The following is a 25873-nucleotide window of genomic DNA, read 5'->3' as shown; positions in this document are numbered from 1 at the left end:
CCATGTAAATTTTCCAACCATCCCTGTGACACTGGCTTAAGCTTATTTTCGAAGAGGCAAACATTACATAAATATGCTACTAAATCTTCTTTTGCATTTTTTTGTTGTTTATTATTTAAGGGTTATATAACGTACATGATGTTCATAAAACACTCCAATGAACAAATTTGAGCATTGGAAATTTGAGAATTTTTGTAGTCAAATAATGCTTAAATAGAAGATGCTCATTTTGCCCCGCTTTCCCCTATAAGAAAAATCTCAATCTGTAAAACTAATAAGATAATACATGGAATACACAAAATCAGTTAAATAAAGATGATTAAATTAGAAGTGAAATGAAATCTTATGTGTTAATGAAATCTCGTGGGATTTATTCAATTTTAATGTTTAATATTTCAAAATCAGCTTAAACAGACCTTCGGAGGAGATTGATCACTTACATCTGTTGGAAACTACAGCCAGGGACAGAGCAATGAATTAGATGTGTTCTGCTACATGAGGCGACACTGTCAGAGTTCAATGAGGGACAGAAAAGATATTATAACGAAATTACTATAATAGATTAATACGGCATTTACTTTATCGTATATGAGCAATAGTTTTCGTATATGCATGCTTCAGTTATTTAACAAGTAGTGTCGTTTATTTCAGATTCAATAGTGACGATACAAAATAAAAAAATACAATGCAAAATGATCACAACGTTACATATATCTACGTTGTTGGAGTGACTAATTGAGGCATTGAATTTTACAAATATATTCATAATATTAATGTAATAAATTTAATGAATTGGTGAAAACCTTGTACATAAAAAGTGTAATGTGAAGTTTCATTAGTTTAATTATTTTTGCAATGGCAACCCCGTGGAACAGTCGTCAGCTATTACGACTCAATAACATGCCTGTCGTGGGTTCTAGCCCAGAATGGACAGTTCTCCCGTAGCAAAGATCAGTTGAGGATTAACAGGGATAGAGGCCCTAAAAGGGTCACATAATTGTAGGCCTTTCTTCAAATGTATTGAGCGAGAAGATGTATGAAACCTTGGGGCCCAACGCTTCCGCTTAGTTTGCGCAGTGCTCATTCCGCCCCTAGCACGGACTTGCTATCCGGTTGGGTGGTACTTCAAAAGTCTCGATTTCCTGTTTAGGCCGGCATGTTCGTGTAGGACGTTACGTGAAATAGAGTAAGAACAAGTATTTTTGCTAAAAGTAGTAAATTATATAGAATCATAACTATCTTATTGATTTCAGTTTAATAGCTTAATATAAGCGCGATGGCTCTGATAAAGGTTGAAAAAGGCTCGATTGACTTCGAAAAAAAGGTCTATGTCTATTAAGGTAAGCGATATTGAGGATATTGATATTAAAAGAATAAGACAAGAGAATAGTGAGGCTAGTATATGAAAAAGAAAGAATTATAAATAGAAACAGAAAAATAACATTGCTTTATTGTTTTAGAATATACTGTATTTAAGAAAAGAATAGACACGGGGAACGATGTTCAGTCTATTCTTGAGTTACGTGGTTAATACGTTCCGAAGTAATTGAAAATCTATTTTTTTTAATTCAAAACACTTCTTAAGAAAGAGTGATTTGGACTACAGCAAATGATAATTATAAGCTGATGTTTAACGCATCATTAAAAAGGATTAATGCATAACATTAACATAATCAATTAAATTGAATGAATTGAAAATTTAAGTACAAAAGCATTTTAAAAATGCATTTAAGTGTATCAAACAAAACCAATCAGTAGTTTATTCAGATCCGAGAAATACGAAACTAATAATTTACTATTAATTTAATAAATAATAAAAATAAATAATTAAATGCGAAACTATTAACTGTCTTCTTCTTCTTCTTTGGCTCAACAATCGTTGTCGGTCAAGGCCTGCCTTTACCTCTTGTGGGTTTGGCTTTCAGTGACTAATTGATTTCCCTCCATAGCAGGATAGTCAATCCTACGTATGGCGGCACGGTCTATTTGGGGCTTGAACCCATGACGGGCATGTTGTTAAGTCGTACGAGTTGACGACTGTACTACGAGACCGGCCTAAACTGTACTATTAACTGTACGGTATGAATTTAACACACTTTTGATGTCGTGATGCAGTTGTCTATCATAGCAGGCTATGGGTAAACCAATCAAAATGCAGGCCCATTAGGAGCTGAGGCAGGCCTAGATATCGACTATGGTTATTGCTCCATATACTAAGAATGCGGGGAATATTATTGTTCAAAAAACGCAATGCTTTAATATCAACTACTTTCCTTAGTTTCACATTGCAAATCGTTGCTACTTTGAGCCATGTGTAGGAAATGGTTTGTAATTAACTCTGCCTTAACCCCTCAACGCTTACAGCTCTGTATCGCAATGATAAATTGGATCAATTTTCATACCAACAAAGCAACAAGACGTGCTACAAAAAGATGCTTCAACATGGCGTGAATTAATAGGAAATTGTTTAATCCACCGCGTTAACCACGAAGTCATCTGGTAAAACGACAGTGTTCCCTCTCCCCGACTCACCCCGATTGGCATTAAAGCCACGGCCACAAGCGATCTGCCCAAGCGTGTTGTGCTTCTTTATGCAAAACATCTTTAAGTATCAAATTTCACCACAACTCTACTAGTCCGGTCACGGATTTTGGATGCGTGGCACGAATGTCTCTTCTCTCAGGACATTACGAGCTTCCTTTCCACACTTACACCACCGCGAACAGTCCATTGCAATGCAATGACTCTGAGCGGTACACGGAGCTCACACCCTCACAGCCAGCATACGACAGGAGCCGTCGTTATTTATTCGATTTTTGGCATTCGACAAGTTCACAGTTCCTCCGCCCTCCGCGGGTGCCCTCGGTTCCGGGTGCCGACGTCCCCGATGACCAATAAAATCGGACAGCCCTCGGGAGGATTGTCGCTGACGTACGGTCGGGCCGATACGGCGCGGTTTCGACGGGTTTTCTGTGTCGAGGGGAAGGAAGCCTTGCCGTCTGGCTAGGTCGTGTTCGCGGTTCAGCTTAGGAAGAAAAGTTGATTCATGCTTCATGGTCTGTATGCATCTGTGTGTACGTGTATGTGCTACTTTTGGACAAAATCGAATAGTTTGTCAAAAGAAGCGACCAAACTTCCCTAAAAACAAAGCGGAACCATGAGTTTGTTAACGCAGCGATCTAGTTGGCACGGCGGCCCCTGGAATGGCATGCTTTGACTGGCGGGCTTTAGCAACAACAGTCGTCAACAAGAAGTGAACGATGGTTGCTACTTTTTGTTTCGTACTATTTTGTTGCACAAAAATGTAAATCAGGGTAGACAGAGGGTTTTTGGTTTGGAGTGTAGTAGTTGGCCTGATTCCGGAACCGCACAAACCAGTTGGGAGTTTAAATTAAAGCAAAAGCTGGGAAAGAAGCAAATCCGGTAGAAGGAGAGAACAAAACCCCGTTTCAAGCCCGTTTGGGCCGTTTTGGAACGGAGTTTGTAGTCGTGGCTTGTTAAGTTTGGTTCGCATAAACTTTTTTTTTGCTTTTTGTTTTGCTTTTCCAACCATGACTGATTTATTGACAAAGAAGGAAACGGATTTGGATTAGCGCAGCGTTTTACAGCACTGCTTAAGTAGATTGAACGGTTGGGGCTGGTTTGTGACGGAATTAAGACATTCTGTTGTCTTCTTCTTTCCATTGGAAATACGAAGTCGTTCTTGGAATTTGTGGAGCTAGAAGCTAAACCTTGACACCGATCAAACAGGATGTTCTGGTAAAAAGTAGTGTGGCGAAATTTTGAAGATCCTGTTTGATGGTTGAGATAATCTGTTTCTTCCGCTGACGGAAGAGGTATCACTTTGGAGTATAATTGATAGCAGCAGAGCTTATTTCACTATGAATGAAATATGAACAGTTTGTTTCTCTTTGGGAAAACCAAAGTGTATGAAGACCAGGTGTACTCGTCCCATACAAATTGACAACTAATTTCGGAATAAAAAAAGCTCCTTTTGACAGAATAGGTGAAATGAATTTCCATAGGAACCGTTCGCTTTGTTCTTAGCAACGTAGTACACATTGGTGTCATCGACGGCATTATTTTGATCCAAAAATGGATTAAAATTAGTTCAGAATTGGTTTAGCTTATAATATGAAATATTTTGTGTGCTTTTTAAGGTATTTCAGTGCAAATAACGAAGATTTTAAGATTTTATGTGTATTGGGCAAGTCGCCAAAAAGCTTGTTTGGGGAAAAGTGACGTTCAAATTTGGTCATTAAAAACAGTCTTTGTGACCACCTGGTCTTCATACACTTTGGGGAAAACAGTAATGTTGTTTAGTGTTACAGTTCAAACGGAGAGCAAATAAAAGTCAACTTGCTCGTTTGATGGTTAACTAAGAACTATTTCTTTTGTCAGAAGGCATAGGCTACTATGCCTAGGAAGCAAAGTTCTGCTGAGGCAAAATCTGTTGTTTGGAAGGCATAGCGTACTACATTTAGTCATTTTGTCTTTTTCCTCAACCATTTATTCGTGTGCTTATTAAATACAATTGTTAGCAAATTCATACATTCAATTAATCTCCTACTGAGTGGATTTTCTTTTGATTTTTCAAACGATTTTTACTTATTAAGCATCAATTCACTTCGTAAACTGGCTGAACTGGATGAGTGAACATCCAAAACCAATTCCTGGGATTGTATTTATAGACATAACTTCAACGTACACAGTGAACTGATGCTTAATTTAACCTTCCATTGAGTTTCTATATTTCTTTAAATACTGTTGATGAATGCACTGTGGTTTTGGGTGTATTTTAAGCTACATTGCTAACAATAAGCTAATTAAAAAATCATATTTATTATAACTTAAAATAAGCTTCTTTGAGCGTAAGTCACACTACAAGGCCTATACGTAAATCATGCTTAGTCTTAAGCTAGTCTTAAGGCATCAAATAAAGCACAAAGCATTGAGTCATTTCAATCTTTTGAACTCCTGAATTAAGCGAATTCGTCCTACAGTTGCGTTGTACTGCCATATACAAGTTTTGAAGTTGACTTTACAATCTCATATACAGTATATTTTAGTCTAATCCGTACCAGTTACGTATAGGTTTGGAGCTGAAACGGCTGTTCTTGAAAAAATTGTTCAATTTATCATTTTTCCTAACATACATATCTATTGATTGGAAATGTTTCAAAATGAGCTGACATGAATTTTTGTTTTATGTATTGTTGTATTCAAAACGGGACATTTATTTAAGCTAAAAAAAAAAAACGAAAAGATTAAACAGAAATTATTCGAAATTTAATGATTATTCAAAAAAACACTCACACTTTTTGGAATTATTTAAGAAGGTAAAGCAAACACCGAACAGGTGTTTTAGGACGATAGACATGTACTGTACAATTTCGTACAACAAGACTGACATTCCAGTTTGTATTTCGACACCATTTTTTACACCCCCGTGCACTTCTGCTTGCGGAATTTAGAGTACGTGTGACCGCCATCGCACCAATTCATCAAGCTTCCATGCGCTTACATTGTGCAACCACCATACTGACCAGGCTCGTACCAGACGCAGTAAAGTAGGCCTTGCAGTTGAAGGTTTCGCTATTTTGCTCACCATCGCCCATCGTCCCTGTCACCCATAGTGGCCAGTGTGATCACTCTTGCCAGTGACTCTCTCAATGCCATTCGTTATTGTGCGCGAGGCGCGCTACGGTTTTTCACTACTCCGAGTCCGAAATACCAACCCGTACCCGTCCGTGCAATTACCGTGGGAACTATCGGAATGCGGACCAATTAATTCTCACCGGTGTGTGAAACTATTAGCACCTTCTTCGTTTGGACTGCATCAGCAGCAGCAGCAGCAGCGGCGGCAAACTCCGAACCGACCGCGAGGCCGCTGGATCCAACTGGAGCAGAAGAGAGTAGATCGAGTAAGAGGGGCAGACAACAACAACAACAACAATAAGAAAAACTCACCCACAATTAAATGCCTTCACAGAGCTAGCCGCGGCTAGGATTCCTTCGAATAACCACGGAATGGTAGCCCGGCTCAAGATTAAAGACACTAGAGATTGAAGAAAAGGATGGAGACGAAGAAACAACATAATCCCCTGCGCCGAACAAAATGGCGGCTAGGTCTTGTAGCGCTCTACCGTCCGTCTAGCCGTAGCCTACTGTGGGGAACTTTTGTTCATGTGCACTAGTGCGTGTGTGTGGAAAATGGAAACTTTCACCACGGAACAGACGCGCTCGATGATGATGAACGGGCCCGATTCCCCGAAGGCCGCGGGAGATAATCGATAAAGGCCAAGGCAAGGGTAGCCTTTACTAGTTCAGTGAACGGGAAACAAAATGCCAACCAAACCTTCAAAACCTTCGGTAGTAGCGTGCTATTAATCTAGCCGCGTTCACCACTCTCCAACAACGAACACGAAAGGGAGGAGAAAAATTACAAAAAAAATCGACAATTTTTGCTCTTGTTACTACAGAATTTATACTTTATTGAGTTGCATCGTGAGTCGCTACTGTTCAATCGAAGTGTTGGTTCTTTTTGCGTGTAGGTGTGTTTACAATTGTTTTTTTGTTGTGTTTTTGTAATTTTGTTCAATTTTCATTTTTCTTCATACAATATTTCACTAACACGCTCGCGATGCAGATTTTGCTTATTATAGTCGCCTAATTTCATCCTCATAACTTCTATCTCTCTTTCCCTCTCTCTCTCTCTCTCTCTCTAGCTGCTTTCACAAACGCAGCACTATCTCTTAGAGATGAATCTCAAAAAAGTTTAGTAAACATAAGTATTGGAACGTGCTGTACGACTCTGTAGAGGCTGCAGGCCGGTAGGCAAGCGACGAACTGGAAGTCAACACACTTCCTTCGCCCATTAGGCGCGCTCTCCTCCACAAGTCGACAGAAACATCCAACATTACCAGCTATAACACGCCACCTTAAGCTTGTACGCTTGCTTCCCTTCCCCAATTACACGGCTCTTCTATACATTACACAGCGTTTCGTGGCTTAACTACAGCCCCGTTAATCTAAACCGGGTGGTCAAGCAAACTCGATCTCGGCCGCCCTGCCTTCTGCTACCAGCGTTTGTAATAATAATACAATAATAATTAGAATTATTATAATAGGTTTAATAATACTCCAGCGAAACCATGGCATTTGGCTTCCTGCTATACTGCCTGCCTTTTCCTCAGCCCGGTTTCCTGCTAGTGGTAGTTCTCCTTTCGCTGTCTCTCTCTCTCGCGGTATTAAGCTAACGTTTAGATTAAAAAGTATATATCATTTTCTTGTTTTATACATTGCACGTGAATTAAATGTTACGAAGGTTTTGTGGTTTTCTTCCTAGCCGCAACCGACACCGACATTTGCTCTGGTTTTTCCGTTGTGTTTTTTTTCTTCTCCTGATTCAGTTCTCGCTGCTGGTTCTTCTCGAACGATAGCCGTTTCTGTGTAGGTTTGAAGCTAAGAACTTGCTCATCAAAGATCAACTGCACACTGCACACACAGGTTACGATGTCTAAAATCCCCTCCCATCCCCTAGAACTAGACGATGAGATTTGCCCCAGCATCTTCGATTTCTTCTCCCCACCATAGCAACCGGCGCATTCTTTCCATAAAAAACCGAAGGTCAAAGAGTGCCGCGCGCCGTTATTACAGTGCAACGTACGCGCGTTTTTACAGCTTAGAACTCGCATTCAGCTGCGCTCATCCATGTTCTTGCCCCCGAGGTCACGCTGGTGCGCATCTTGGGTGCATCAGAGGTGCATCTTGGGTAGTAAGGCTTCGTTTCTGGCTTCTCCGTTCTCCGTTCGTTGTGTGTGTTGGGCAGGCAATAAATAAGAAATAAAAAAAACAACAGCAACACCCGACATGTTGCACACCTTTTGCGCGGCCTTCAGTGAGCGAGAGCCATCTCCACACCACCACATCACATTATGCTGAGCGAGGTCGAAGGCACCTGTGAGGCGGCGGCCGCTGCCACTGCCGCCTGGTTCAGCTGATGGTGCTGCGAGGTCGGCACGCCAAGGTGCGCGTGCAGTGCCGCATGGTGGCCGGGATGGTGATGGTGCAGCCCCATCGAGCCCATGCCCATGCTCATCGCGCTCATCTGGTGCAGGTGCGAGAGGTGTAGCGACGGTTCGAGCTTCGGCTTCGTGTCCGCCAGCAGGGCCGACATCGACTGGGCCGCCCCACCGTGCGGGTTGTGGCCCTGGGCGTGCGCTGCCACCAGCGACTGGCCACCGCCGAGTCCACCCATGCCGCCGCCCACGCTGCCCGTTTCGGCCTTCTTCTTCTGCTTGCGGTCCTTGGCGCGACGGTTCTGGAACCAGATCTTCACCTGCCGCTCGGACAGCTGCAGGTTCTGGGCCAGCTCGGCCTTCCGGCGGATCGTGATGTAGCGCGTGTAGTGGAACTCCTTCTCCAGCTCAAGCCGCTGCTGGTCGGTGTACACCACCCGGTACTTGTCTTTCGTGCGTGTCTTCCCTGTGGAAAATGGAACGGGTGAAAAAAGTAAGAAAGAAGAAATTAGAACACTTTGTTAAACTATCAACACAGCAAGAGCACAGAGGTGAAAAAGAAGGTGAAAAAATGAGGCGCGGGTGTGTATATGACTTTCGCTTCTTATCGTAAGCGCGCCAGGTAGATGGCGCAACCTGAACCCGGCGGCGGTGACGGCGGCGAATGTGTCAATAAGTAATTGCTAATGACAACTCATTTTCGTGTTAACAAGCGTGTTATGACTTCCCGGCGGCCCCAAAGGTGAAGACTTCGTCCGGAAAACACACACACACATGCAAACACAACAGAGAGATATCCAGCCGTGGCGTTCCTCGCGCCGGCTTCGCTTTCGTGGGCTGTACGTGAGTCAATATTTAACTATCATCGTCGTTCCAAAACGGAACGGTAACACATGCGCATGCGTGCATACTACACCTCTTTGGTTGGTAGGTTGGCGTGATCTATTCGCTCCTCAAACGGTCGGTTTTGTCGTCCGTCCCCTGGCCGGTTTTGCTGCCAGCAACCCCAACCCACTGCTCGCGTGATAAGCCTTCGTTTGGTTGTTTGCGTAGCCCGGGGTGGTTCGCTCCGTTCCCTCTCATCATCCACCCGTGGGCTTGCTAGAAACTGTGGGCATACTGACGCAGATTACAGCTACCCCGGGGCGGCGGCGGTGTACGACGTGTATACGACGCGTGATCGTGTATTATCCCGCAGTCTTGCAGGGTGCAGCCCCAGCTCGCAACTGATCTTATCTCGTCCATCTCGCGTCTAAGATAGGTGGTTCGTTTTTTTTTTCTCTCGTCGAAGTAAACATTGCTACAGTTTCGTAGAATACGGGGGCCGATGGGCTGGTTGGTGTTGGTAATGGTGGTGATCCCCAAAAAAAATATCTTCACAGCCTACTTTGCCCGCTTGATGCGCCACGTGATCGATAGCTATCGAGGCAAGGACACCGCTAAAAAGCCATTCTATCAACCTTTGGGATTTGTTTAAATGGAAATGCGCAATCCAAAAGGAAGTGAATGTGCCAAAAACGACAGAAATGAGGTTCTAGAAGTTTTGTTGTTGTTGTTATTTCGAAGTTACGACGCACATGTTGGCCCACGTTGACATGCAGGCTCGGAGAAGGTGACAAGCCGGGAGATGTCTACGGGGCGACAAGCGTAGACAGATAAGTTCTTCCCACTTCCATCCCTGCCTTCCCATGCCCGGGACGTCCCCGGTTCGTATCTTCATTATCGGTGTTGTTGGGGCTTTTTTTAATATGGCCGACATAAAGATAACCTGTGCGAGTGTGGGTCTGCGCGAGTCCCATGCTGCTGCTGCTGCTGCGAGCTGCTGCTTCATTTTAATTGCTCGTGTGCCCTCTATCTGACAGATTACCCCTTACACACATGAGGCATTGCGCGGATTGTTGAGCAAAAACAAAGCCTCTCCCCCGGTTCCTGGAGGAAACCATCCCCGTCACTTGCAAGGGGAAACGATCGTATTTAGGTCTAGGTTGCGAAAGCGGGCCCGCCGCAACTGGTACACCTATCTCTCGCGTTAGGTACCAAATTCCGATTACTAATCGAACCGGATACTGTGCAGTCTTGAAGGTGCCTCACATGCCTTTCCGTTTCTTTGTTGCGGGGGTTTCTTTGAATTGGTTAGACAGTTAAATTACATGAGAAGGAAGTGACGAACAGCAAGATTAAATTAAATGCAAAACATTACCACAAGACGGAACTGCGAATGTTGTAACGGTGTTTTATTCCGTTTTCTTCTTTTATCACTCTACCTAGGCAGACAGAACGTAGAAATTCGTGCCGCCGGCATTAGAAAGACACGTCTTGAGCGGGCCCGCACGCCCGAAAACGGTGACGGTGCGCAACACTTCAAAGCAAACACCGGCCAGCGCATTAATCCATGATAACGGAAAATAACCCTTTCATCGGTGACCTCAAAGTGATGGCCGCGCCGGTGGGACTCGGACTCGGATCGGTGGGTTACGGTTCGGTGGCTTCTAAAACGCCGTCCCGCGCATGTGCTTTAACTTTCCCGCTGGCCAACACCGATGGGCCCTTCTCTTTTTTGTTGTTGTCCCCATCGTTGTGCCGTTTTGGTGGTGATCATTGATGGCTTAATCCTTCCAGACACCGTAAAGTTTTATATGGTTGGAAAATCAATTGTCGTTCCGTAACGGCTGCAATTGCAGCAGCAGTTGCGTCTGTTAGGCGCAGCGAATGGCGCAATTGCTGCTTTTTTATATGGCTAGACAGCCGTCACCGTGCGAAATTGGTTGTGGAAAGTGTCCAGGTACAACAGCAAAAATAGCATATACCCGTTGCAAAGGTGTGTAGCGCAAGTTACTTTTGATGGTGTAGCGTACTCGTTGGACAATGGCACAAACTTTCAAATTGCACCGCAGCCGTAATAACCGCAATAGAAAAACGCGAATGAATGGATCTTCTTCTCGAGATTGCTTCAAGGCTTTGCTGGCCAAATCCATGCGCAAATATTGCCCCCAGGGCCCCTGCTTTTCTCCCTGCTTTAATGCACACTGCACGTGAAGTGACAGTGCGCAAGCGAATTTTTCACCTTTTTTTGCCAATTCCAAATAAAGCCCCAACCAACAACAAATCTGAGGCAAAACCGTCCGTTATTTGAATCTTTTGGGAGAGTGAGAGCAACACAAAAAAGTACAAAATAAATGCACTCCAAATCGGATGAAAATCAAAGCAAGCCGCCCAGTCGCGCAGCCATAGTAAAGCGGGCAAAAGGGGGGGAAGCAGCCCCATACGACGATGATTGATAATATCGATTGACAAATGGATTACCGGGCACACACACACACACACACGCACACCCAGGTGCCCCGGGTAATGCCGAAACCGACAAAAGCGGCCCCGGGTAATCCGTGCGGATAACAACCAAATTTACCTTTTACCGAAATGCCCTCTCCGGGCAGGTTCGCCGTTTGATGTTGTGCTGCTCCTGTTTATCCAAGCTCAACAACAAGCGTCAAAGCAACATCAAAGGGAGTTCTCGATGGGGCTGGACCGACCCCTCCGACACTCTCTCTTTCTCTCTTTCCCAATCCTATCTGTCTGTGTGGTCTGGGGACGGTGGCCACAGTGGTCACAGTGTCTGACGTGGTTTGGGGTGGTTTTTGGGACGGAAGCATCGTTCACAGGCCTCCTCCTTATCGATCGGATACACTTTCAGGGTGTATCCGGTGTAGACGCCCAACCACTGGTAGTGGGAGTGTAGGGTAGTAATGGGGAGGCCAAGAAGTTGGGTCTTCTTTATCAAACCCATATCCCCCCCTTTTGTAGGATTAGGCAAACGACACGACACGGGTTGGGAAGTCCAAGCAACCACTGCCACAAGTCTTAGAAGGAAAAGCACACTCACATGCATTTGTAAGTGTATGTGTGTGTGTGTGTGTACCCCGCCAAGTCCCCTTATCCCTCCCCTTCAACCCTATCTATCGCATGTTTGTGTTTGTGAGTGTGTGTGTCTGTGTGTGTGTGTAGGGAGTATTCTTCGAAAGTCGCAACCGGCGACCCCACCGGAATCTCGGCGCATCGTAAATAATTACTCCGTAATCTAGCGGCAATAAAAGCATTAATACTTTTATGATAAATATCAATATAATAATGGATATCAATTTTTATTTTGGGCCATATATAACGGGATCCGCGGGCAAGGTTGGGTGTGTGTGTTGTTCTTCTCTCTCTATCTCTCTCTCGGTATCTTTCCTTTTACAGCTAGACGCTACGATTGGGATGTGTCGGGGGTAGTGGAAAGGCCTCTTCTACCTGTACTGCTATTTGCTTTCTTTTTATTGTCCTGCCGATCGTAATCGATTACTGGAGGGGCTGGCTGTTGGCAAGACCAGTGGCAGGACCTTTCTATGCGGGATGCTTTCTTTTACCGGTGTAAGATGTTGAGAATTGAGATGTTGAGGACGATCGGACGGCCCAGCTCAGGGACATTCACCAATCACCATTTACAGAACGTAATACATGTGACAATTTAAAGACATGATTCCTTCAAATCATCACCCTCATAACTGGGCGCACCGGAGTTGGGAGAAAAAAGGCCCATTTCCCCGGGCTGGAAGTGAAATGCAACAGGATGGCAAGGTTGGTTGTGCATCCCACTCCCGCAGCGATAATGGACGTGTTGTATCACTTCATTTGTTACGCACTCCCGGGGGAAACATTTGTCATACGCACATTTGTGCTCAGTTGTCGGCGTTCTCTGGGATTTGCGGCTTGCCCAAACATTGTGGCTTCTGTGTGTGTGTGTGTCCCATGGACAATATTTCCGGGTGTTGACAGCAGCACAGAAGAAGGACTCACACAAACAGACAGTGGGACAAAAATGCGCTCCCGCTGGTAGGGCCAAGGATCTCATCCATTCATCATATCACCTTGTGTTGGCTTGTTGGTCGTCCGGGGTCCGTTTTGACCCACAACTGCAGGGGGGCGGTTTGTTCGGGTTTTTTTTTTGTTATTTTTCAGTTGGACAGTGGGAGGGATGTGTTTATTTGTTTGCGTTTACTCTCGCGTGTGTGGGGGGTGTTGGTTGGTTGTTGCGTAACACAAGCGCATCGGAGGGTGATAGGAACCCGGTGGGAATTTTCGCTACGGTTCCGGGTGGATAAGGATATCAACAAAAAGGAACATTTGGTCAGTTCAAGGACACTGGGGGTTTTGAGCTAATAACGGTGGGAGTTCTGAGTATTGCTCAGCGCTTGTGTGTGTGGTCCATAAACAGAAGGTAAAAGTTGTCATTTTCGGAGATTTTAAGCGATATCGTACACTTGGAACGAAACAATAACCAATGTACCAAAATAAAAACAAAAATAAACACAAAAACTCGCTTTTTTGTTTAGTAAATCCAGTACAACACTCCCTGATGTCTGTCTGCTACAGAAAAGCAAAGAGCAAAGTGCTCCATTCCCAAATTATAATCGTCTTTAAATTTATGCTTCCACCAATCCCACATGTGACCGCTGGAAACGATCGCTCCACCCTTAGCAAGTGCTGCTCCGAGCTGGTTTTATATGAATAATAAAAACAAACAATAAAACCCACAGTGTTCAGACCCCCCCACCGCTCTCCTCAAACTATCCAGGACACATCTTAGCACGTGTGTCTTTGTGTGTGTTTATAAATAAATTGTCCCGCGACGCCACAAACGACTACTTAACTACGAACGTCTGCGCTAATCCTGCGCTCTCGAGCATAAACTGTCGCAGGAAACTACCTTTTTTTCTGTGCCCCCTTTTGAAAACTATCAACTGTAAGGAATTGCCCTAGAACAGCCAGCAACTCACGAAACAATCGTAAAGCAACGACGGCGATATATAGGATACACACCGGAATGTCAGTTTTATCGTGGCACAAACGACGACCACGACGACAACGGTTGAACGTAAAGTCGATACGGTTTTTGGAAAGAACAAGATGGTCGGTGTTGCCATTGGCAACACATTGGTAAACACACACAAACACACACATATACACATAGGGTGACTGCAGTGAGAAGCACTCAACTCTATCACCCAGTTTATGAAGTTCGGTGTGTTTATCGAATCGTGAACGTCCTAAGACCAGGGTTTTCGGAGGTAAAAGGAAAGGAGAGAATTTAGGAACACCGAAACACCGCAGAGGAGCAGCAGCTATGGATTTCGGATGAGTGTTTTCCGCCGTTCACCAGGATCACCCCAGCCCCGATGGTGCTTCCTCCCTGGTCCCTTTACAGACGTTTAAGGACCAACTATTTATGCCGTCCTAATGTTTACGATCATGGCCGTAGTGTGTGCTGTAAAAGAATAAAATAACCCCGGGGCAAAGTGTTGTGCCTTAGAGCGGAAGCAAGAACGAGAACGAGAGTGAGAGAGAGGTAGGGCAAATCTGGCTCTAGGTTAGGCGAGGAAAGAAAAACACATCAACGTGCTGGTCAGTGGCGATGCGATGGACGACAAATCTATTATCACTGTTATATTGCACGTGGATGAAGATGGCCTGCTATGGTCTCTCCGCTTACGATAATATTAATGTTGATCGTTTGGGCGAGAGGTAGCGGAATTTGGGGCAAGTGTGCCATACGGGGCAAGAGTGCCACCAACTATTTTTCCTTGAAAACTTTAGTTTAATGATCAATTTTGTATACAGTTGGTTGCTTTCTAATGACTAGGTATACTGAGCCGAATTTCATATAGATCAATCGATATTTCCCATTGTTTCGAACTGATTTATGTTGAGTTTGAAAATTGAGCAGAATATTATAATTTTTGAATCCAACCAAATAAGCTCTTAAAAATCATGCGAACAATCAACCGAGAAAATATTTACACCACCGTATAGCTGAGAAAACGTGAAATTTGTTCTGGGGTTGGTTGAAAAAAACTTTTATTTTGTCACTTAAAAATTCAATTTCAAAAAAGTTACAACTTTTGGGGCAAAAGAGCCATCTCTATTTGGGGCAAGTGTGCCACCATCTTTCATAGGCGCGAGCTGTGAAAAATGTAAACATTGTTGTAGCGTGCTGCGGTATGGTGCGCTTTTACGAGCGGATTCTACTCCGGAAAAACAGACCAGCAACAACCCATATTGCGATACAGTTTGTGATGAAAAGGGGTTCATTGGTGACTTAAGACATGTAGGAATACATACACTAGTGGTACAAACGTAATGATTTCCAATTATCTAAGAAATACGGTTATTTTAACCAGGTGGCCGTCTTGCCCCATACGAGTGGCACTCTTGCCCCATAGCCCAAAAAACAACGTCTTTTTGGACCCTTTTTAAAACGCTTCAAAAACTGTTTTGTTTGCACTTTTTTCAAGCGAAACTCAGTTATAAGTGAGGAAATAGATGTTAAATGGTTATGAGATTTAAATCGGCTTTTGAAAAACACGTTTTAGTGAGTTATAACTTGAAATACTTAAGGTGGCACACTTGCCCCAAATTCCGCTACCTACAGAAAATCCTTTCTGCAGAGCGATAAATTGCAGCACATCAGAGCGTACTAGGAACAAAAAAATGGGTCCCAAATTGGACAGTTGTTTAATTGTGGAGATGACCCTTTTTGCTTGTTCATCGCCATGTGGTTTGCAAATATTCTAGAAGTTTTTTTTTGGTGATTTTACAAAAAAAGGAAATTAACTTATCCTCCATTCTTCCTTACTTAAGAGTATTTTTGGAGTAAAAAAAAAAGGCAAACAACCAACCCAATTATCGTTACGATTTAATTCGATGCCATACGATTTCATCTCCGACAATGGGGGAAGGACGACCAAAATCAACGCGGGCGTGCTCATCTCTCAACCGGCTTCTCGGTTAATTTTTACAATTTTCCCCACGGGACCGTTTTGGAACGGCAGCAATCTCGACAACGAGCCGCGGAATGTCGCGTTTTGCCCATATTCATTCACCCTCCACCTCGCATAGATGACAGATAGTCGTTTGTCACCCGTGCTCTACCCATAGCCTGCTCAACTAGTTGGTTGGGAAGAAGGTGTTCGAAATGATAATGAAATGATGCTTGCACGGGGTTGCTTGTCTTTAGCAGGCTCTGAAGACAAGATGTACCACTGTTCATTATTGCCCATAGGGGCCTACGGACCATCGTGCCTTGTACTGCGATTTACATACATACATTGAGCATTGAAGGCGAAAGCTCATCAACCGTGTACCGTTCGTCTGAAGGACACCGCTCACTTTTGCAGAAGAACCCACGCTTGCTCCTCTGGCCACGGTTGGGTTTCGTTTCGTTCCGTTCGTTCTTTCGTTCGTTCGTTCGTTCGTGGGAAAGCCCTACTGCCGGGGTGGACATAAAACAAGGGCCCTATCGCTCATGGCCGTCTGTCTGTGCCCGGAAGCGAACCTTTTTTTGCATACAGTGTGTGCCTTGAACTCGTCCGGGCGGCCAATATGGCCAGTCGGCAAATTGCAACAACCGGGGGTTCAATTATGTTGTAAAATATCCGGCCCTTCGTAAATAGTTGGGTTCGAGGGCACAAAGAAATTGTGTGCTGCGAAGGAACACATGCACTTCAAAACACCGTGGTTCGGTCCTGTGCTGGATGCAAATCGCGGGTTTTCGCCCTCTCTCTCTCACTCTGTGCACTTCTCTTATGCACCGGGGTGTTTATTTAGGATCTCGAGCAATGCATTCTAAATAGCAGTGTTTTGCCGATAGTGATGTGCCGGGTATGTGTGTTCGAGACGTTTTATTGAACTAGCCCGCGGGGCCGCTTGGGCTTCGAGAGCTTTGAAGGGAAAGATCATTTTAAGTGATGTTTTTTCTTTCAAGAAACAGTTTTCCTCACAATAAGAATAAAAATGAAGAACTGACCATTTTTGGTTAACTTTTTTTAACCGTCTGTCTGTTGTACATGGGTATGTTTTACACAGTTATCATAACAACATCCTGTCCGGTGTGAGGTAGAGCCAAATTCAAGCATAGGCACATAAACTCTTCAAGTTATCGAAACCCTTGTAGAGGCATCTGTGTAGCAGTATTTAGAGTATTTTGTCCACAACTTTGGGCGATTAGTAGGGATCACCACTACCGCTTTGGGGAGTTTTGATTGATAGCTTCGATGAGCGGATGCGAACCTTCATACCTTGACAGATCCTGCCCCCCGCGGTACATGGGTGAAACGGGGATTTTGGAAGCGGATCGGGGGCAAAAACATCGATTAATCAAATCGAGCCAACCCTGTCAGTGTGATAACGCCAAAAACTGCGGACAAATATTCCGCCGTCTTCTCTCGCTCGCTCTCTCTCTCTCCTTACTCCACGATCGATCCACATTTTGGTGCGTGCAGCAACTGCTGCTGACCGACAAAAAAGCCCACAAACACACACACAGCCATACTTTAATGACGACAACCAGGCCTGATGACGGCTATCGAAACGGCATGATAACACCGGGCAATGGGAGAAGCGTGTACCTCGAAATACACCAATAATCGAATGGTGGCGTGAGATTAATCATTCGGTATGCGAAGGTGAGGGGGGGAGGAGGTTGAATGGGGGGGGGGGATTGGAGTGCACTAACGCAAGTAAGAAACAAAATGGCCGCCCCACCGCTTGGTGTGCGATTGTTTGATCGATTATTGCGCAGTGCGAGACGATTTGGAGGGAAGATTAGAGCAAACGGATGGTTCCTGTGTACGGGTGGCGTGACTGGAACGGAAGAGAGCTGGAGCACGGTTCGCCTAGTCCTAACAGACATGGTGATTTGCTGATTCTAATATCGGCCAGTTGCGTAAGTGCTTTTGTGCTTCGTTTGTTTTTTTTTTTTTATGTGCCATGTCCACCCGGGGGAAATTCCATCTTCCAAATTCTGGGATGAGAAGCAAACCCCGCAACGATAAGATTGGTGCTGGTGATTGGCATTTAAATTTGCACACATTGTAAGCAGCTCCAAGCGCGTATCGCCGTAACGAATCCTCTGTTTGATGATTTACAACATCATCGTTGTTATATGCTCTTCCCACATAAGCTGGTTGGTAAATGGTGCATAATTTACGCTGTTTGAGTTTGAGGCTAAAGGCACATTAACTCCTTAAAGAGGGTTGCTTAAAGAGGGGCACAACAATCGATCGAAATGATATACGATTGAGAGATTGGCTACCCTATTTCTCCGTTCCCCGGTCCCCTCCCCCCAAAACCTGTGCCCGGCAAGCGACAGCACAAGGTAAACATCACAAAAAGAGCCATCAAACATGCAAAGGAATCGATTGTTGAGAGGAAGAACAGTGTTTGTAATATATTTTTCGTGGGTCAAAAAAAAGTGATATATTGTAACGTTACCTGTGCGCAAACCTTGGTATCACAATCGCGCCGGGGGAGGTTGCGGTTGGGTGGGTGCGTGCGTGCGTGTGTGTATGTGTGTGTGTGTTTGCGGAAGGAGCGGTTTGGCTGTTTTTCTGTTTTCGCGGGGACATTGGCAGAGGGGCAGTGGTGGGCAGAAGGAGCGCAACAAATGGAGAAACCAACCAGCGAGGACCAGCTGTGTCCAACCGGGAACGGGGGGGGAGAGGTTTGTGACCACAAATACTTACATTTTCCTGCAAAAAATGCAATTGGGTCCAAAGAAGAAGAAGAAGAAGAGAAGAAGAAGAGAAGAAAAAAACATCATTAGAACTCTTTTTCTTGTGATCGTTTTTTGACAAATGTGTAAAGACCGGAGGTGGTTTATGCTTTGCAATCGGTTAATTGGTTAAAGCCAACGAAACACGAAAAAGAGGTAGAGGGTCGCAAGTTTTTGGGGTTTGAAGTGTGTGTTTTTTACAAATATTACATGGCAAGAAGGTGCAGCGTGTAGATATCAAGTACCGCAAGAGCAGCGGTGAAAGGTGAGAAGCAGTAATTTACATATGTGAAAGGAGGAGGAGAACAGCGGAATTTATTATTGTTTGAAGTCGACAAAGGAGAAGATGGTAGCGCAAACACACTGTTGGAGAGTACAGTAACGGATTATATTACATTTTCATACAATCGATTAAAACAATCGATAAAAGTTACATCATTTAGCGTCCCAAAACAAACAAAAAAGCACCCCAAGGTTAAAACATTGTCAAAAATCAAACCTTGCCGAGGCCGCCAACGTTCACTTCATCTTTACAAATTAATCGGGTTGAACCACACAAAATGCCATTTCGGGGTACGACAAAGTTGTCTTCTGGACTAAGTTTGCTTGCGCTTAAACGCTTCGAACGACTCTTTGCAGTAGAAAACACACTCACACCCATACAACTCTGTACGTACGCACACAACTACCACTCATACACACCATACAAAACTCCACCACGACTCGACGATGTCACCGTCTAGTAGCGCCTGGTTTAATGGGTTTCTTTGATTTGATTTGGTTTTTCAGCGCTTGCTTGGGTTTGCTTGCTCTCCGTTTTCGCCCCGGTTTCGCTCGGTTGAGCTGCTTTTCTACTTCTACCCTCTTGTGGCCAGTCTCTTCAAGTTTTCCTGCTTGGTTTTCTTACTTCTAGCACAGAAATGCACAGCTTAGGGGGAATTGTGGTAGTGCAGAGGGGCGGGTTGGGAAAGCCATAAATATTAAATGCCATAAAAATATACATAAAGCGAATAAATTAATAGCGCGATACGCTTCGAGTTCGAGGGTTTGTGTTTCGCTTTCTGCTTTGGAAGGAGGGGGAGAGAGAGAGAAAGAGAGAGGAGGCTTAATTTTAGACATCTGAGTCAGTAGTATTGCGGTTGCTCCTTCGCTCGCCTACTAGATGTCTTTACGGTGACTTCTTGAAGCTTTTCTTTCCTAACAGCGCCAACGTTCAGGGCCGTTGCGGATAGAGAAGAGGAAACGATGCGGGTTGTATTTCCTAATTAATATTCAAACGCAATGCCATTGCCACTGATGATGGGTGGACAGCGGGGAGGAGTAAGGGAAGTTGATCCGTCTTGCCCTAGAAGCACCGCCAACGGAGCAAAAAGCTACCCCTATTGTTTTCGCTTCACCGGTGTGCATCCATTTTTGGGGCGTACGGTGGCATTAGTCTCGTCATTTGGAACTCGATTACAAAATGGAGTTCAATGTTTTTGTTGCTGGGAAGTGGTGGAAGCCATAGATGACGTGGACAGCTATACAACTGAACCCCAAGGCGTAGGATCGTTCTCGATAAGGGAAGTTGATGGAAAACGATTCATTCCCCATTCCCCAAGTGTAACAAAAGCGCTATGCAGACATGCAAAGGTGAAATCGTTGTGTCTCATGCAATTTTTAGCAACGAACACTCCCAAAAACAAAACAATTTAAAAAAGAAAAATGGACACAAAAAGGCAAAAATAAAGTTTAGTTCATACCACCAGATTCCACCGGAGCGAAGTCTTGCAGGGATGGTGCCGAGCAGATGTTGATAAGGCCTCCTGGTTGTGGGGTTGGGCGTGTGTGTGTGTGTGGTGGGTGTGGGTGTGCGTGTGGATAAGGGATATCGTGTGCGCAGTGTGCGAGATCATTATCCACCATAACATCGAGAAAAAGAGATGGAGAGAAACAATGGGCAATACGTTAGGTACGATTGGAACTCGGTAAAATTGTAACTAAATAGGGACGATAAATAGGTATGTTAAAACTATTGAAAAGAAGATTAAAAGTACAAAAGGCAACAAATGATAAACAAGCACGTTAACAACATTTTCGTATGAAAAGAATCGTTTGAAAGTAAAAACATGAACGTGCTTAAATATTTTGTTTTCGAAACCAACAAACATGCCGACCGAAGAGCCAACCGAAGAACTAGAGCAAACTAGGGAAGAAAATTTAAAAAGTTTAAACAGAAAAATTCCCTCCCCCACCTCAAAAGCCGCCGTTTAATGGCAAGTGGCAAACGAAATTGGACGCTAATCAGGGGTAGCGGCAACGCCAGCTACCGTGAGCCGCGGACTAATGGAAATGGACCCATTTCCGGGGGTGTTAATGGAAAGCGCAACCAGACCAGAGGCCGCCGGCTTCTTTGGGTCGTTTCCGCCGTGCAGCCGCCTAAATGGTCGCCTAGCTGCGAAAAGGTACCGACGGTTCTCGGAAGGTTTTCTTCCAGGCTAGCGGTTTCCTAGCGGCGAAGTGAGGAGGAGGAGGACAACAGTGCGTGCACTCGAAAGGGCAAGCGGGAAAAACGGGACGGCATTGACGGCAGCTGTCAATAGTTGTGAAGAACAGTGCAAGATCTAAAGCGATGGCGACGGCGATAACGGCTGACGATCGCCATGGTAACGGAACGGTTCTGTTTCCCTTCGCATCGGGCTGCAGCTTCAAGAGACGTCCCGCAGTGGATCCTTTTTTTGTTGGTTTCCTCTTCAATAGTTTCCTCGTGCAACCATTTTGGTTTGTGTGGTTGCGTGTTGTGTGTACACACCATTTGGCTACGCACTACGATCGATAAAACCGCCAACACCATAGTGCTGGATTCACTTTCGCAGGGTTTCTTCCCTTTTCTGGGTAGAGTTCTAAGAGGCTCAATGGTGTGGTGTAACGCTGCATAGCGTTTTAGCAAACAATGATGCCGTTGCTAAACATTCAAAAGAGTGTGGAAACAACGCATTAAAAAGGCAAAACATACAAACGTACGCATGCATCGTGTAGTGAAATAACAGAATAAAAAAACAGCGATAAAAAGAAAAGTACTACACCAGGAATCGCCCCAAAAACCTTCCACTAAGTCCAGGAGGAAGAGAAGAACAAAACAGATCATGCAGTGACGAGACTTATAAATCAATCCATTTATTCCATCCTACTTGAAGCTCCGCGTTAGCGCTAGCGTTCTTGATTTTTAATGGCTTCCCATTTGATGGCTTTCCACTTCTGCTGCACATCCCTTCTTTTTCCTCCTCCTATAATGTCGCTGCACCGATCCTGCTAGCGAGCGAGTTTCCATAGTGACCGCAGCAGGGGTTTATGGAATGTTTTGGGTAATAAATTCTTTGCCGTCGTGCCCCCCATACTCAGCCGAAAGAAGATCGGGGGAAGAAATCTGATGATGTTTGACGGTTCATAAAATGAACGGAAACCGGATGGGGTTATGTTGGAAAGGTGGAGTGAGGAGGTGGAAGAGGGGGGGGGGGGGTAAAACATAAAAATAAGGCAGCATAATGTGTACGGTTGTCCGTCTTGCGTTCTGCGGGTACACGCATTGGCCGCACGCAGCCGACGACATGACATGCGCAAAACGATAAAAAATGAACGTAAATGAGGTTTTACAGGCAGGAGAGTTGGTTACGACCGAGGCAAGTAAAGAATTTGCGGATCAAAAGGGAAAAGTTGGTGTGATTTTATAACACATACCTATCGCCTGGCGTGCGATTTACATGCTTTCCTTTTGTGCGTATTTTTCACACATGTTTGTAGCAAAACCAACTGGAAATTTAAATGTACAACAGAACACACACACACACAAACACACTCATTTACAGACAGAAATGCAAACGGAATGGAAAAAAGGGAGAGAAAAAACAGAAACACCCAAAAAATGCATCATGCAACTGCACTCCGCCAATCATCACGTGAACCGTGTTATGCGTGCAAATGCGAATTAAAAAAAAACAACACATTTTGGAAACATTCGCAAAAAAGTCTCGAAGACCCGTACTAACCTGGATTGGGTTGACTCTGGTAGGACTGCTTCTTCATCCACTCGTACGGGCTCTTGACCGGCGTCGGGCGGGGCGTAATCTGGGGCGACGATGATCCCGTCGGCGCTCCCGGGCTGGACATGTCGCTCCCGGACACGGTAATCGGCGGTGACGGTATGCTGTGCAGCCCATCGGCCAGATGGTCGTGCGCGTTTCCGCCGCTGCCGCCGCCACCCCCGTTTCCGCCGCCATTGTTGCCATGGTGGTGATGGTGATGGTGGTGATGCAGGTTCGGGTTCTGCCCCAGATGCAGTGCTCCGGATCCGATGCCGCCGCTGCCACCGCCGGAACCGCCGCTGCCCGTACCGCCCGCACCCGGGCTCGGGCCGTGCGAAAGGCCGAACGACGTTTGGGGCGGCGTGGAGAAGTTCTCGTGGCTGCTCCAGTCCGGGCTGGACTGCGGGTGGAAGACGTGCGGATGGGGATAGTACATGGCGGGCTGGGGCGACGATTCACCATCGCCGATGAACTGCGGATGGGGCGGCTGGTGCTGGTAGTTGCTCGGGTACCAGCCGGTCGTCGCCGAGTACGGCAGATTGCCGCTGTGATTCTTCGGATACATCGCGAAGTGATTGTAGTACGAAACCATCTTGATCACACTTCACGGGATCACTCTTGGACGCTTTCGTTCAGTTCTGCTCCGTCTTTTCTTATTTATATTTCTTCGCGCGCGATACGCTTCTAATCCGTTGGCAAGACACGCGCCCACTGCGCAAGGTAAGCGCCGTAAGTGAGCACCACTCACTCAGGCACACACTCTGGATGGGATTGAGCTCTACACCAACAGCACCAAAAATTGAAGTACACGCGTCATTGTTTTAACACATTTCACAACACAAATTAATCCAAATCACTCCACCAACACACACACACACGCACACTCATTCGCTTTGTTGTTGTTGTCTTTCTGCGAAGGCTGCACAAATGAGGCCGCAGTGTGGTTTATGTGGTAATATTTTTTCTTCACTTTATTGAACACCAGGAATTACAATTTGAATTTCTATTACACAGACACGCACTTACACGGTCGATCTTGACGATCATAAACAAACATTGGACAGCTAGTGTGTCACACACAGTATGCCATGAGTATTTGGTTGGTTTATTTTTTATGATCCGCAATACGTGACGACATGCGTAAACACAAGCAACACTCACATGCGCTAAACTCACTGCAGTATTATTTTTTATTCTCACCAAAACAATAACACAAATAACACAACTGCACGAACTGTGCTCACTGAACGGCGATTCGAGAGTGACACTACGTTCCGGCCGACACGATGTCCACAGCGACAACAAACTTCAGCGCTGGGCTTGCTAGCTGTGCTCGAGTCGTAGAGGCTGCCACAACTCGACTGATATGGGATGCGTATGCGAATGTGATTGTTTGCTGTCGTTGTTTGTGCTCAAACCCTTACCGTCGCCCCTGCCTGCCTGCGTACCCGTGCTGCTGCGCTGCCTTTCTGCTGCAGCAGCAAAAGCAGCAGCAGTGTACCTGCAAAAGTGGGCGTTTCCAGAGCCGTCCAATGGCTGCTCGGTTGCTTTGTACGAAGCGGACATGTTTTTCTGCCAGTTGTTTGCGCTCTTTCTTACGCGGCTTTGGTGACCCTTGCGAGAACGAGATGCCACTATTGTTGTGTCTGCCATCTTGCTTCTGCTTCTGCTTTTTTATACCAAGGTAGTGCGGGACTGTTTGGAGGTTAGCTTTCTTTTCTCCATTGCCGCTTACCGCACGCTGTAAGCAAAAAGCGGCGAGAACGGGCCTGCTGCTGCGGCTACTTCCAGGCGTAATAGGATCAGAGCAAAATCAGCAAAAACAAAGCCTTCGGGGCGGGAAAAAGAAGGGGGAAAAGAAGGGCTGAAGCTTACAAGATAGAAATACAGCCCGTTCGCCCGGTGTGTGTGCTTTTGGGAAGAGCAAAACAAAAACTCGAGCACGAAACGGTGCGACCGTGTGCGGGAACAAGCGAAACACATCACCGACGCTTCTCGACATTTTTTTTTGCTTCGCCTCTCTGCCTTCAGTCTCTGCAATGATAATGATGTTTGATTAATGCCCTCGTAATAACCCGTATTTATCCGCATCGAGGGGAATAGAAAATATAGCGCACGGGGTGTCCCATTCTGCACGGAATCGGGCTACCAGCTCACCGACACCACCCGACAAACGCACTGCAATGTACGCAGCAACACGCTCGATTGTGGCGCTCTGTGTGCGGGTTTCGGTATACGCCAAGGCACTTGCGCGATGGGGGTTGGTAACTCCCATTTGCGCTAATGAAGCCCGGGGAGAGTTTTTGACGGACGGTTAAGGGTGCGGACGCGGCGCGGACTACACGCGGAGCGCAGAACTAACGCAGATGAACGACATTCTAATGCTCTTTGCATTAGCAGAAAATGGATGAAGGTTTTATGGCACAGGCACTAAAATGATACTTTAAATATGCGTTTCCATGCTCTGGAAAGCGCTGGGCGAACCTATTGCGACACACACACACACACATATAAATACTTATTCTGGGACTGGTTAAGAGTCGGTGTGGCTCTGAGAGGCCCCTGGCACTCTATCAAGTGACGATGAAATCAATAACACAAAGTTAGTAAAAAAGTGTTTTGATATGGCAGTATAAGGTGTTGTGTATTTAGGTCTGTCTGATTAGTATTCTTGTGGTGTGGATTTTAGGTTGTGTCAAACGTTATTAAACGTCGATAGCGTATAAAGTAAAGTGATTTTCTAATAGCTTATCTACGTTTATTTTGTATTAATTAGTTGTACAAATAACGGTTTGAAAAAACAAATTCTTTCGTAGACGATTGACTTTAGGTTAAAAAAACCATTGCCTGTGAAAGCTCTTTAGTTTTTTTGACGTTCATTATTCGTACGAGGTATGTCCTTCTCCCTTCTTTTTAAACATACAAAAATAATGTAACGCTAGAAGAGCATTTGAAACGTGTACTGGTGCGCATGACCGCTCGCGACATTAAAAGCTATAGCGCACCAAGTAAAGCAAAAACCGATATGAAAACCACGACCCAAAACCCAAAAGGGAGCAGCAATCATAATCATATTCCAGTTTGTCGTTTGTTTTTTTTTCTTTGTTTTGCTCCTAATGGCGGAAATTACGACACCATGAATCACAGCCCCGTAATATGGCCCACAAGCGCAACACCATCGCCTAACCGTCGTCCGCCGTTTTATG

General features: G+C 45.2%; 1 protein-coding gene and 1 long non-coding RNA gene across 3 annotated transcripts; one reads left to right on the top strand and one right to left on the bottom strand.

Moving 5' to 3' along the window:
- The first annotated feature begins 4402 nt into the window (after window positions 1-4402).
- On the top strand, window positions 4403-6648 carry LOC133393088 (uncharacterized). Its single transcript, XR_009765998.1, has 2 exons — window positions 4403-5924; window positions 5993-6648. It is a non-coding gene; the product is annotated as an uncharacterized LOC133393088 (long non-coding RNA).
- On the bottom strand, window positions 6462-24067 carry LOC1279024 (homeotic protein caudal). Of its 2 annotated transcripts, XM_061656470.1 has the most exons (3): window positions 22632-24067; window positions 20349-20411; window positions 6462-8487 (listed from the first exon to the last, which is right to left on the bottom strand). In XM_061656470.1, the coding sequence occupies exons 1-3, from the start codon at window positions 23257-23259 to the stop codon at window positions 7931-7933; spliced, it is 1248 nt and encodes a 415-aa protein (XP_061512454.1). In that variant the 5' UTR covers window positions 23260-24067; the 3' UTR covers window positions 6462-7930. The 2 variants fall into 2 exon arrangements, with proteins under 2 accessions (XP_061512454.1, XP_318681.2); XM_318681.3 differs by lacking the exon at window positions 20349-20411 and having other exon boundaries at window positions 22632-24064.
- Between the last annotated feature and the right edge of the window lie 1806 nt (window positions 24068-25873).

This window comes from Anopheles gambiae, chromosome 3 (genome assembly GCF_943734735.2).
Source record: "Anopheles gambiae chromosome 3, idAnoGambNW_F1_1, whole genome shotgun sequence".
Classification (NCBI taxonomy): Eukaryota; Metazoa; Arthropoda; class Insecta; order Diptera; family Culicidae; genus Anopheles; species Anopheles gambiae.
The sequence above is the reverse complement of the archived record's forward strand: the minus strand, read 5'-3'. Positions and strand labels throughout refer to the sequence as shown.